General features: G+C 55.9%; 1 protein-coding gene across 1 annotated transcript; it reads left to right on the top strand.

Moving 5' to 3' along the window:
- The first annotated feature begins 518 nt into the window (after nt 1-518).
- On the top strand, nt 519-10,941 carry LOC107120259 (H-2 class II histocompatibility antigen, E-S beta chain-like). The gene is made up of 5 exons (XM_015422910.1): nt 519-689; nt 6,035-6,313; nt 8,576-8,857; nt 9,690-9,750; nt 10,845-10,941. Exons 1-5 carry the CDS (start codon nt 590-592, stop codon nt 10,939-10,941), a joined length of 819 nt encoding a protein of 272 aa, XP_015278396.1. The 5' UTR covers nt 519-589.
- The last annotated feature ends 3,073 nt before the right edge of the window (nt 10,942-14,014 follow it).

The raw sequence follows: 14,014 nt of genomic DNA, 5'->3' as shown, positions 1-14,014 counted from the left end.
CCCCTGCGCCCACCAATTTTCAAACATAAATGCATTTTAGGAAGAATGAAAGACACAAAAAGAATGATTCATGGAGGGATCCAGAAAGGTTTTTTTCCTGTCAATAAAATGCACCACGAGAAACGGTGTAAATCTGAATCACTACGTCATTTGTTATCTGTACAGTTGCTGGGTTTAGGATAAATGTTTGCTATATCGATGACCCTTTAACACCTTGAATGTTCTCCCCCCCCCCTGTACTTTTGGAGCAAGTTCACATTTGTTTGCTGAGCCAGAAGGGGCCCGTCATTTATTGATCTGGAAACACACACACACACACCCCGCACCCCGCATGGGTTCCACACAAAACAGGCACCCCTTCGAAAGCTGTCGGTAAAAAAGACTATCTTCCCAAACAGGACCTGCCGCGGGTGCTCCTACCCGGAGACTGATGACGCTGCCTCGGAGGGAATCCTCATTGGTGCTCCTCTGCGCCTAGGCCCCGCCCACGCCCCAAGACTTAAGAGGCAAAAGCCCTCCTTTCCCTCCCGTGCGGGCATCAAAGTTTCTCCCCAAGGCTGTCAGTGTGGGGTTTTCCTTGGGGGCAGCCATGGGGCCCGGTCTGATCCTGCTGGAGACGCTGCTGCTGCTGCTCTTGGGGCCGTCCCTGGTCGTCTATGCAATAGAGACGAGACTCCGGACCCCTCCGGGTAAGCAGAGCTTTTGGTGGGTAGGAGGGAGGAATTAGGAATGTACGTGTGTGTGGGGAGGGGGGGGCTGCGAGAGACTGTTGGTTCTGATGGGGCCATCTCAGGTCCATGGTGTGGGAGGACCCCCCTGTAAGTGGAGTGGTAAAAAGGTAAAGGTTCCCTTGCTCGAAAGCCAGTCGAGTCCGACTCTAGGGTTGGGGTGCTCATCTCCGCTTCCAAGCCGAAGAGCCAGCGCTGTCCGAAGACATTTCCGTGGTCATGTGGCCAGCATGACTAAACACGGAGGCGCATGGAACGCTGTGACCTTCCCACCCAAGTAGTACCTATTTATCTACTTGCAATTTCTTGCTTTGGAACGGCTAGGTTGGCAGGCGCTGGAACTAGAGATGGGAGCTCACTCCGTCATGCGGCGCACTCGGGTCTCGAACCGCTGAACTACCGACCTTCCACAGCCTGCAGTTCAGCGTCTTAACCACTTGAGCCACCGCAGCTCCCTAAGTGGAGTGGGGGGGGGAGTAAATGGGAGGGGGGCTTGGAGCGATGGGCCCCTTCCCCTCAAAATGGGATTGAGGGAGGGCCCTCTTTCTGACCCTGGAGGGGAGGGGATTCCCAATTCCCCCTCCCTCTTGCCCTGGCAGATCCCTGATTTACTCCATTCATAACCCCCCCTCCCCAGAGGGGACCCCAACACGGCTCTGCCTGGCTCTCCTCCATGTTCTCCTCACACCGACTCAGCCCCTCAGCCCATCAGAGGTAGTTTTGTCCACTCAGAGAGGCAGTGGCTCTCCAGAGTCCCAGGCGGAGGCCTTTCCCACCAACTCCCACCTGATCTTTGGAGCTGGAGGTGCCGGGGATTGAACCCGCAGCCTTCTGTGTGGCAAGCAGGTGAAGAAGAGGAGGTTTTTATGCTCTGCTTTACTCTACCCTAGGAGCTGTGGTGGCTCAAGTGGTTAAGACGCTGAACTGCTGGCTGTGGAAGGTCGGTAGTTCAGCAGTTCGAGACCTGGGTGCCGCATGACGGAGTGAGCTCCCGTCTCTGGTTCCAGCTCCTGCCAACCTAGCCGTTCGAAAGCAAGAAATTGCAAGTAGATAAATAGGTACCACTTCAGTGGGAAGGTAACAGTGTTCCGTGCGCCTTGGTGTTTAGTCATGCCGGCCACATCACCACGGAAACGTCTTTGGACAGCGCTGGCTCTTCGGCTTGGAAACGGAGATGAGCACCGCAACCCTAGAGTCGGACTCGGGTGGCTTTCGAGCAAGGGAACCTTTACCTTTACTCTACCCTAAGGAGTCTCGAAGCAGTGGACGAAGCAGCCTTCCCTTCCCCTCCTCCCCACAACAATCCCCTTGTGAGGCAGGAGGGGCTGAGAGAGTCCGGAGAGGACTGGGACTGGCCCAAGGTCACCTGGCCATGGGAATCAAACCCGGTTCTCCGGATTAGACTCCGCTGCTCTTCACCATGACTCCACGCTGGCTCCCTGCCACTGGCCATGACCCTCCCCCTGGAACTCCCTGCCACTGGAGCCCCGAAGCCGCCAGCCTGGCCTAAGGCGAAAGGAGGCTGAGGGGGGAGACGGCGAAGGAGATCTAGATCCGATTCCTGGAAGCCTCCTCAGCCTCTACGGCAGGGCTGGCCCTAGCTTATTTTGCACCCTAGGCGAGGATCCCTTCTGGCACCCACCCACCCCTGTGTGCCCACCAATTTTCAAAAATAAATGCATTTTAGGAAGAATGAAAAACACAAATAATCAAAAAACTCCCAGAGTATGGGGCTGGGTGCAGTTTAGCGCCCCTAAGGGCCGGCCCACTCTAGGCAATCGCCTAGTTCGCCTAGTGAGTGAGCCGGCACTGCTCTCCGGCCCCTCCCAGGCGGAAACCCCCTTCGTGGGTCCTGAAGAGCCCCCCTCCCGCACTCTCCGGGCAGTCAAGCCAGGGCTGAGCATGAGAATGTTATGGAACCCCTCCCACCCAGTGACTACAATCGGGTGGGACTGGGTTCCAATCCCCCCCCCCCCCAGGCTCTCTGGGTAATATTGGGCAAGTCACTCTCTCTACAGGCCTGACCTACCTCTCAGGGGTGTCGTCTGGATACAACAGAAGAGGGAGGATGATGAAAGCCCCTTTGGGTCATCACTGGGGAGAAAAGTGGGCTCTCCGGCCCCTCCCAGGCGGAAACCCCCTTCGTGGGTCCTGAAGAGCCCCCCTCCCGCACTCTCCGGGCAGTCAAGCCAGGGCTGAGCATGAGAATGTTATGGAACCCCTCCCACCCAGTGACTACAATCGGGAGGGAGCTGGGTTCGAATCACCCCCCCCCCCAGGCTCTCTGGGTAATATTGGGCAAGTCACTCTCTCTACAGGCCTGACCTACCTCTCAGGGGTGTCGTCTGGATACAACAGAAGAGGGAGGATGATGAAAGCCCCTTTGGGTCATCACTGGGGAGAAAAGTGGGGTTTGGGGGGGGTCACTCCCCCCCCAGCAAATATAAGACAGATCTCCCCCACCCACCCAAGGCCTGCTGAAGGGGATTGTTTTAAAAAATCATAAGCATAGCAGAGGGACCATCAAGTTGCCCCCCTTTTTCCAAGCAGGGGGGCCGGGTGGGGTTCACCTCTGCAGGGGGGCAGGCTGCCTAGGAAAAGGAAGAGGGGCAGGAGAGGGAAACGGGGCTCTCGAATTGACCCCCAGAGTGATACACACACAATCTTCCCTCTGCCTTCCCTTGATGCTCTCAGTGAAAAACAATCTTCCTCCAGGAGAGCAGTTGCCGGTGCTTCTGCCCGGAGACTGATGACGCTGCCCCAGGTTGAATTCACATTGGGGCTCCTCTGTGCCGGGACCCCGCCCACTCCCCAGAACTGCAGCGGCAAAGGTCCTCCCCTCCCTCCCCAGCAGTGAACAGACAAAAGTTTCCACCTGATTCTTCCAACGCCATAATATCTTTTTTGAAATGTGCTGACGAGAACTGTACACAGTATTCCAGATGCGGGGCTTGTGTGTGTTAGTGGGTGCCTGAGATAACAGGAATGCTGAATGGGCATGTTGCGGGGCTGGTTATACCCAAAATGTGCCCAGAGGGCTTGCCACTGTGCGGGGGGTCCCTCGGAGAAAGCACTGGTGGGATTAATCCCAGGTGTGATGAGATCAATCAGGAGGGAAACAATGTAACTTTGGAAACAGTTCTCAGGATGGGACAAAAGAGACCGGAGATTTCGTCTACATGTAAAGCAGGTTTTGGGTTCCGGTGTCTGCTTGCTCCTCCGGTGATCTGGGGACCTAAAGGATTGCTAATTTAATCTAATCGGAATGAGAAGAATAGTGCTTGGTTGAACCACCTGGTTTGCAGAGGAAATGCAGAAGTTCTGTTATGAAGGAGGAAGGATGGGAAACTGAAGGAGTTGGCCCTGGGGCTAGTCCGGGTCCATTGTCTGGAGCATGCAGATATGTGTGTGGGGGGGGGGGGGGGGGGCAGCTGTTAGGGCAAGATCTCATGGGCTTTCCCAGGGTCTCGTCCTAGGTGTGATTTTCTGGCCTGCCAGTCCTGGCTTCCATCTTTGTGTCCACTTATGACAAGATGCCTGGTATGTAGACTCCTGGGGTACCCCTGTGGGGTCCACTGGTGGTTGGAAAGACCCCTCCTGTTGGATGGGGGGTCAGCACATGTGACGGAATTGAAAATCTGGGACCAGCAGAATGTTAAGATAGATCCCTGCTGAGTCACATGACAGAGAGGGGAGGGGGCCTTTTGGCTGGAGCACTCTTGGAGTGACAGAAAACTGACCTAGCGGACAGTTGGGAGAGGCAGTTGGAGAGTTGGACAGAGAAGTTAGCAGGAGCAATCGGCTAACAGAGCTCTGAGGAAACAGCCTGTTACGGGACTTATCAAGTGGCTGAGTAAAGGCTAGAGTGTCTGGAGAGAGGAGTCTGGAAGGCTGGTTAGGTGACCAGTTAGACTCAAAGGGGCCAGGCAAATAAAAGCCAAAAATTAACCACTAAAGGAGTGACTGGAGAGTGAGATCTGAGTTGTGTGGTGTGAACTAAGGAACATCTAGGTACTGAACTAAGAGTGGAAAGCGGACAACCTAAGCCAAGGCAAAGTGATTTGTTCATTCAACAAAGTATCTGAACATCCCATGTAACCATATTCCATCCCCCTGTTGTGTTTGCTGTGCAACAATAAAATAACGGTGCCTTATTGAATGTTACAAGTATTGGTGCCTGACTTTCTGGGGAGCCATACACTGTGCAGTAGTCCTCAAAGAAGACAGTCTGAAAAATACAAACCCTGAAGAGAATATTATGCATTGGGGGTGTAGAGGACTGGTCAGGAAAAATAAAATCGACTCTGACTAGGTCCTGACATGCAGACCCTCACAGAACTGACAGTATAAAGGGGGTGCGCGTCATAGCACACTTACAGGGTCTTCTGGGCTTGTAATTAATGATACTTCTGGAGGGGGGGAAAGGAAAAGCCAAATCTACATGGATCCTCATGGATCCCGTCAGGGCTTTTTTTGTAGGAAAAGCCCAGCAGGAACTCATTAGCATAATAGGCCACACCCAACAGCAGGAACTCATTAGCATATTAGGCCACACCCCCATGGCCATCCAGCCACACCCACCTTTTGCTTCTTATTCTGTTGACCTTGTTCGTTGTCAAAACCCAGGGCCTTTTTTTGTAGCAGGAACTCCTTTGCATGTTAGGCCACTCGCCCCTAATGTAGCCAATCCTAATGAGTTTCTGCTGTTGGGTGTGGCCTATTATGCTTAATGAGTTCCTGCTGGGCGTGGCTAACTCAGGAGCCAGCCCGAACTCCGTTCCTGTGCCTTCCTGCCCTGGATCCTGTACTTATTAAAAGCTGAATTCCACCAAATCCAGCGTCAAATCACATGGCAAAGCCAGGACGGTGGACCGAAACATTTAAAGAAATAGATCCAACACATTTAAAGAAATAGATCCAACAACTACGAGTTCTCTCAGCCCCACCCACCTCGCAGGGTGTCTGTTGTGGGGAGGGGGAGGGGGAGGGAAAGGAGTTCGTCAGCCGCTCTGAGACTCCAAGTGAAGGGCCATGGGGTGTAAATCCAATCTCTTCTGCTTCTGAGTTAGAAAAGGCAAGCGCTGAGAGCTGGAGGCTCCATCCGAGAGGGGTCTCCGGAGGAGAACCAACCCCCCCCCCTCCCCGTTGGGCTCTCTGACCTCCGGCGGCGGCGGCGGGGGAGGCGGGGCTGGCCCTCGGGGAGGGAGAGGCGGCCAGGCTCCGGAGCCCCCTGCGGGACGGGGGGGGGGTGAGGCGGAGAGAGGGAGCCGCTCACCAGACCTCCCCCCCGTGTCTGTCCCCCGCAGCCGCCCACTTCCTGGCCCAGGAGAAGGCCGAGTGCGGCTACGCCGACGGGGCTCGCGGGGAGGTCCGCTTCCTGTACAGGTACATCTACGACCGGCAGGAGATCGCCCGCTTCGACAGCCGCACCGGGTGGTACGAGGCCCTCACCGAGCTGGGCCAGCCCGACGCCCGCTACTGGAACAGCCAGAAGGAGGTGCTGGACTACAATCGGGGCGTGGTGGACGCCCTCTGCCGCCCCAACTACGGGGTGATGGAGACGGGGCAGGTGGTCGGCAGGGAAGGTGAGCGGGGCGGGGCGAAGGGGAAGGGGCGGGGCTCCGGGCACCGGCGGGAGGGGGCGCCCCTCCCCGCCCCTCCTCCCTCTGGGGCTCCCGGCCAGCGGGGGAAGAGGAGGAGGAGGAGGAGGAAGGCCAGGCAGGAAGCCCCGCGCGGGGGGGGGCGGGGCGTCGTCTCTCGGGCAGCCCTCCTCCTTCCCTCCACCCGAGGCTGGGGGGTGTGGAGCGGGAGCGGCTCCATCTTCATTCGCAAGGCCGGCTCCCGTTGAGGCGGAGGGCGGCCCTTCCGCCTGCCTCTGCTCCCCTGCCCGGACGTGGGCGAAGGCGCCTCCCTTGCCCTGGAGATGCCTGGTGGGGGTGGGAGCCGCTTCCCTGCTTGCCTCTCTGCCATGGCCGGGCGCAGGGCGCGTGTACCGTGCAGGCAGGACAAAGGACCGACGCAGGAAGTTGGACTCCCCTCCCCCCCCTCTGGATCTCCCCCCCATTCTTAAGTGGGGGGGGGGGAAGCACAAGGGCGCCCGGAACTGCCTGCCTGCGCTTTTAAGTCTACCTGCACTGGTCGCCCCGGGGGAGGCTGGAAAATTTCGCCGGGGACCCAACCCCCCCCCCCCAAGATAACGCCTATTATTCAGAATAAGAGAAACGCTCTGTCAGACCTGCCTCTGATCCCTCAAAAAGAGGCCGCCTTTCATGTGAGCTCCCCCCAGCCCCAAGTCTTCCCCAAAATTTCCTAGTTTCCCCACTGGAAATATGTGCACGCTTTTCCACGCTAGATGTTTGGAGTGTGAAAAACCTGGCCTGAAGAGTCCTTTTGAATGAATGTTTCTTTGCGGTCAAAGACCATTTCTCATAACCGTAGGAGTCATTTTACCCATTCCAAAAGAAAATACCTTGATGGAGTCTCTTTTCAGTGTTGCCCTAACTTTTGGTCAAACTTTCCATCAGAAAATTTGAAAAAAGCCCCCCCCACACACACACACACCTTTTTCTGGATTTTTCAGGGTTTCCCCCTATTGGAGTTTCGTGTTTAATTTCTTAAAGTTAATCAGCAGAGTTAGCAGAATATAAATGAGTCTGAGTCCATGGTAGTTTAAAATATAAAAGTTTACTACAACCTAGCATGGGTAAGGGTATACGGGATGAAAAATAACAAAGAGCTTTATTTCTACATCCTCACTGCTAGACAGACTAACAAAGAGAGTACCTTACATGGCAGAGGTCTAATGGAGACTTGTTAAGTCATTCTAAGACTAATGGAGACTGGAGCTTCTTCTTGCTCTCGGACAAAGGGTCATAAAATGCTAAAAGTAGCCACTTCATTCCCCAATCAGAACAACAAACTAGGTCTGAATCTGGCGGGCTTCCTAGCTCTCTAAACAGATACGATACAAGCAAACATGTGATTCAGTACACAGTATTAACCCAGTAAATACTAAATAGAAGTGTTCTAACTTGTAACATCCCCAGGGGCTCACCTGTCGCTAGGCACCAATGCTCCCTCTAAGCTGTGGAGTCTTGTGAGCAAAAATTCTACTGTGTGAGCTATGGGAACTAAAGTTGTGAGCGAGCGATTTGGCTACTGCATCAATTAGTTTGCTCTGGAGCCCTCCTTCCTGAGCTAAGGCAAAAATGTGTGAGGCTGAGGCTAAAAAACTGTGAGCTGGCTCACACTTACTCACCTTAGAGGGAATGTTGCTAGGGACATGGACTGAACAGGTGAAAATACGGTCCCGTCACTTCATGGCCCCATCATGGTGCAGAAACTGGGATCCTGAGCCTAAAGGGACCGCCTTTCCCCACATGTTCCCCAGAGAGCACTGAGGTCGGGGACTCAAAACCGCCCGACTGCCCCTGGCCCAAAGGATGCCAGACTGGCCATCACCAGAGCCTAGGGCCTTCTCAGTGGCGGCCCCGTACTGGCGGAATGAGCTCCTGGAGGACATCAGAGGACATCAGGGCCCTGTCGGACCTTCTACAGTTCCGCAGGGCCTATAAAATGGAGCTCTTCCACCAGGCCTTCGATTAGGGGGCGCAGTCAAAGAGCCAGGAATTCACCTCCGGACCCCTGCACAGAGAGACACACACAAACACACCTCTCTCAGCTTCCTATACTTCCTGCCCTGGAGGGTGGGAGAGGCCACGAGATTGTGCCTTTAGAAATATGTCAGCTGCAGACATGGGAAAGTCCTCCTCTTCTCCATCTGTCTCTGCTTCTCTGGTTCTCCTCCATCTCTGAAATCCCCCCCTCTCTTTTCACCACACTTCTAGTTGTGCCCACGGTGACGATCTCCCCCACCAAGGGGGACCCCCTGGCCCACCACACCCTCCTGATCTGCACCGCGGCCGGCTACTATCCCCAGGGGGTGAAGATCACGTGGCTAAAGAACGGGCAGGAGCAGACGGCGGGGGTGGGCTACGCGGAGGAGCTCCAGAACGCGGACTGGACCTACCAGTACCAGGCGATGCTGGAGACGGTGCCCCAGCGGGGAGACCTGTACGCCTGCCAGGTGGAACACAGCAGCCGCAAGGAACCCATCACCGTGAAGTGGGGTGAGAGACTCCGGAGGGCCTTGCCCTCTCCCCCGTGGACACACGATTCCATAAAGTGGTCGGGAGTTCCAAGGGCTTGCATCAACTGACCAGTTGACGGTGCAGTGAGTCCCCCACACTTGTCAAGGACTCCCCTTTTCCGTGAGGGAGCTGAAGCCCCTCTCTAGGGTGGGATGCAGCCCTTGCCAGGGCGCAGCACAGGGATCTCCAATGTGGTTGGAATTCACTGCTGCAGGAGGTGGTGGTGGTGGTGGTGGTGGTGGTGGTGGTGGCTACAAGCGTGGACGGCTTCAAGAGGGGACTAGATGAATATCTGGGGCAGAGGTCCATCAGTGGCTGCTTGCCACAAGGCCCAGAGGGAACATTCTGTCTGGGGCAAGGGAGGCTCTGCCTTCTTGGTGCTTGGGGGGGGGCAACAGTGGGAGGGCTTCTAGTGTCCTCTTGGCCCCACTGCTGGACATCCTGAGGGCATCTGGTGTTTCTGGCCACTGTGTGGCAGAGTGTTGGACTGGAGGGGCCATTGGCCTGATCCAACGCTGGCTTCTCTTATGCTCTCTTGTCCTCTAAGCCCCTCTCTAGTGTGGGATGAAGCCCTTGCTAATGTTCCCATTGTCTGCCAAGTGTTCTTAGAAAGCGGGTGGGGCTGTGCACACCAAAGTCACATTATTTTGATGGCAGCTGCCCCCCTCACAGGGTTGGTTTCATCCCTGCTCACTCTTCCCCTACCCCCCTTTTTAAAAAGAACCCGATTCTCCCTTCAAAATCTGTGGGCCCAAAGGCCAAGTCTGGCCCCGATCCATCTCCTCACGCGAGGCTCCTTCTCTCCCCACAGAGCCACAGACGTCGGACTCCGCCAGGAGCAAAGTGTGGACGGGGGCCGTGGGGGCCGTTCGGTGTGGGGGGGGGTGGGACACACACTCCCCCTCCTGTTCCAGAATCTGTCCCTAATCAGATCGACTGGACAGGGAGAAATGAGGGGGCCCAATGTCAAAATGTCCTTGGGGGGCTCTTCTCACAGCCAGTTTGGGGGGCTGCCATTTCCAAGCCGACAAGATGACCCCCAACTGTCTAGGGATACAGTCAAATGTTTTACTTTCTTGAGCCGTTTAGACCGGACTCAGAATGCTGGAAAAAACACCGAGGAGGGCGACTGAGAGGATGAAGGGGTCGGAGCCCCTTCCCCATGCGGAACGGCCAAAGGGTCTGGGAGTTTTCAGTTCAGAAAAGAGACAACTGGGGGGGGGGGTGGCCCGCATGGTAGAGGCCTGTAAAATGATGCCTGGGGTGGAGGAAATGGATCAGGAGAGAGTTTTCTCCCTCTTCCACAACATCAAAATTCTGGGGAACCCAGTGAAGCGGTTGGGAAATGGGCCCAGGGCAGACCCAAGTAAATCCTTCCTTACTGAAGGAGTAGTGAAATTGCAGAATTCTCTGCCAGCGGATGTAGTGTTGTCGGTGAGCACAGATGGCCTTTTAAAAGAGGGTGAGAGAGCTTCATGGAGGTTTGGTCCATCAATCAATCGAACTGGGGGCACGCAGGAAGCCCCCAGTTCAATTCCTGGCAATGCGATCAGTTGAGATACCTGGACAGTTGGTGATGGAGAAGGCCCCCCTGTGCCTGAGGACCCCGGAGAGAGCACTGCTGATGGTCAGAGGAGACCTGACTGGCCTGGAGAGGAGTCCAGCTGCGGCCGCCTCTGATTCCATGTTCAGGCTGAGGGACTGAGGAGACCCCTCCTCACCCTTGTTCCCAAGAGGAAGGGCATGCAAGGGGGTCCCTGAGACAAGAACCTCACAAGAGCCCTGCTGGATCAGGCCAGTGAGGGTCCCTCCAGTCCAGCCTCTTGTCTCACACAGGGGCCAGCCAGTTCCTCTGCTGTGCTGACAGCAGGGCTTGGAGGCCGAGGCCTCCCCCTGAGGCTGCCTCCTGGCTCTGGGATCCAGAGGCTTAGTGCCTCTGAGGGTGGAGGTTCCCCATCGTCACCAGGGCCAGCAGCCACTGCCTGACTATCCTCCTTGAATCCATCCAGTCCCCCTTTAAAGCTGTCTATTCCCGTGGCCGTAACTACGCCCTCTGGCAGTGAATGCCACATTTTAATCACTCTCTGTCCAAGTCCGTATTTTCGCTTGTCCCTCCTGACCTCAGGAGCGGTGGAGGGCTCCCGGTTCATCTGACATCTGTGGTTCCCCTTTTCTCACTTTAGTCTCGCAACAACGCCCCTATGAGGCGGGCGGGGCTGAGAGAGAGTCACTCGCCCGCCCCCGGGGGCACCCAGGGAGCAAAGAGGAGAGAACCAGGGAGGCCTTTTGGCCACAGGGTGTCAGGAGGGGGGCCTTTGGACCCTCGGCAGGAAGCAAACCTGCTGCCCCCCCCCACTCCCAGTCTGGGAAGGATTTTCTCCCCCCAGGTGTTCCTGGGCCCCAACTGCAGTCCTCTGGCTGCCCGCAGGTGGGCCGTTCCTCCACTCTGGGGGGAGGCTTCCCTGGCACCCACCAGAGGCCCCTCCCCCCGTGACCAGAGCCCCTCCCCCTGGCCTACTTCACAACACCTCCCGCTCTGGGGAAGGGGGTCCCTGAAAAGGTGAGGGGGGCCCTCCTCCGAGACCTTCCGTAGGGGCCGCAGGGCCTGTTTGCTTGCCAGGGCCTTGGAGGGGATGTGAACAGCTGGCACCTTGGGGGGTGGGCAGATTGGAGGGACGTTATTTGGATTATTAAGCTGTGATATTTTCGTCATTTCTTCCTGGAGGGATAAAGGTAAAGGCTCCCTTGCGTGAAAGCCAGTCGAATCTGACTCTAGGGTTGCGGCCCTCATCTCCGTTTCAAAGCTGAAGAGCCAGCGCTGTCTGAAGACATTTCCGTAGTCATGGTCATGTGGCCGGCATGACTAAATGGCAGGGTGCACGGAATGCTGTTACTTTCCCACTGAAGTGGTACCTATTTATCTACTTGCAATTTCTGGCTTTCGAACGGCTAGGTTGGCACGAGAGACGGGAGCTCACTCCGTCATGTGGCACACTCGGGTCTTGAACGGCTGAACTATCGACCTTCCACAGCCTGCAGTTCAGTGTCTCAACCACTTGAGCCACCGCAGCTCCTAAGGCAGGGAGAGGTGAATTAATAAATAAAGCAAATCTCTCTCTCTCTCTTTTGCAGGAACTCCCCTTCCGCCCCCCACAGGTAAGGGTCTCTCTGCTTCTTTGCCGCCCGCCTCCCCAACCCAGACTCCAGGCAGACGAAAAAATCAGGAACCCCCCCCGCTCAAAAGGGGCCACAAGACACCAAGAGGGCTCTGAGAGTCTGAAAACCTTTCCTGCGAGTTGAATCTGCCCCCCCCACAGGCATTACCTGCAGCGACCTGCAAGGGGGGTGGGGTGGGTGGGGACAGGATGGATATCCCTGGATTTGTGGGCGGAGCTCGTGAGGCCCAGGTGAGCTCCCCGGTCTCTGCCCCCCTCCCTGGGCATGGACCTTTCCCCTTCTGACGACACTCCCCCCCCTCTTTCCCCAACAGCGCTCATCGGTTAACCCTTCCCGCCCCAGGACCCTCCCTGTGGAGAAGCACTTCCTGTCACCAAGGGCCCCTTGCCAGGGCCTGAAGATGGACTGAGGATGGATGGACATTTTGCGCCCAGCACGGCTCCCCCCTTACCCTGCAGCTGGCTTCTTCTGTCTTTCCCTTCTGGTGTTTTGGGAGAGGGGACTCATTCTGCTATGTCCGGAGGAGGACGGGATTCCCTTCCTCCAGAACTGCACCCCCAAAGGTTGCCATGTTCAGGTTGGGAGATTCCTGGATACATCAGGGTGGAACCTGAGGAAGGGGAGGGACCACAGTGGAGTAGGATGCCTTGGACCCCCCCTCCCAAAGTGGCCGTTTCCTCCTTCGGGGAAACGGACCTCTGTTGTCTGGCGGTCTCCAGGCACCCCCTGGAGGTTGGCAACTGTCATCAGCTACAGAAATGGAGGTGACATGCTTTGCCCCACTTTGCAGGAACAGGCAGGGAGACTGAGTGGCCACCGTCAGCCCTTCTCCTCCGGCAAGGGGGTCTCTGGTGTTCGGAGTCGGAATTTGCTGCTCAAACCGGCTTTTGATCTTGTTGCCTGGCTGGTCCTGTAAGATTCCCGCCCTCCTCTCTCTCTGGACTCAGCTGGAAGCTCCAGGTGCAGTCGGGGAGGGGGGGCGTCCGTGAGCAGGGGCTGAGAACGGGTGTTGCAACCAGACCACTGCTTATAAATCTGTACTTTCCAGAATTCATATTGCTCACTAACCTGTCTTCGCTGTGGCTGGAGGAACCGTCTAATAAAAATAGAATGAACCCTTCTTTGGAGATGCGTCTGTGACTCTGAGCTAAGCGGGCTTTGCCTTGGAAACAGGCAGGGAGAGGAGAGGGTTTGGGGGCCTCCTCTGTGGGGAAGGAGGTTCGTTCTGTGGGCAAGGGGAGCGTGTCCTGAAGAGGGGAGCGACTCCTGACTACAGTGACCAGCTGGTACAATACGGGGACTCCTGCAGGTCTGTTTGATGAGAGATATTTTGAAAGGAGGAGGGATAAAATACAACAGAGGTTCCCAAAATGAAATTTCTGGCCTGAGCTGGTCAGTGGGTGGAGAAGCAGACATGATAAAAAAAAACTCCTTGCAGCAAGGAAGAGGGTCTCTTTTGTGCTGGGTCCATCAGAGCAGTCAGAGTTCTTAACTGGGGTCTGGGGAATTCGGGCATTGATCATGCAGTGGCCTGAAGAGCTGGCGTGATCATCAAGGTAAAGGTAACTCAGTAGAGATCTGTAACTTCCTAACCTATGGAGGCTGTTCTACATTTTAACATCTGTTAGGGAATGAATAGAGAGCGGGACAGAGGAATTGCGCTTCACACGTTTCTTTGGAATCCCTTGCTCAGCCTGGTGATGTGCTAAAAGTATGCTTGTGAACATTTCCTTTTTGTGTGAGTGTGATCATTCTCTTTTTCTTAATAAATATTTTATAACTTTTGATGCTGGTAGTGGTTCTCTGTAGCACATAGACCTCCACCCTCTTGGACATGCTGTTTTGAAAGGAGAGCCAGGGGGCGGGCAGGCAGTTGGCAAGTGGCTATTCATCCAGGGGCGTGCAAGGCAGTAATCTGTCCCTGTGGTGACCAGACGCTGGGCAGCGGGAGACACAGAG

Source organism: Gekko japonicus, unplaced genomic scaffold (assembly GCF_001447785.1).
Source record: "Gekko japonicus isolate JY-2015 unplaced genomic scaffold, Gekko_japonicus_V1.1 scaffold110, whole genome shotgun sequence".
NCBI classification, from domain to species: domain Eukaryota; kingdom Metazoa; phylum Chordata; class Lepidosauria; order Squamata; family Gekkonidae; genus Gekko; species Gekko japonicus.
This window is presented reverse-complemented; position numbering and strand designations above follow the sequence as displayed.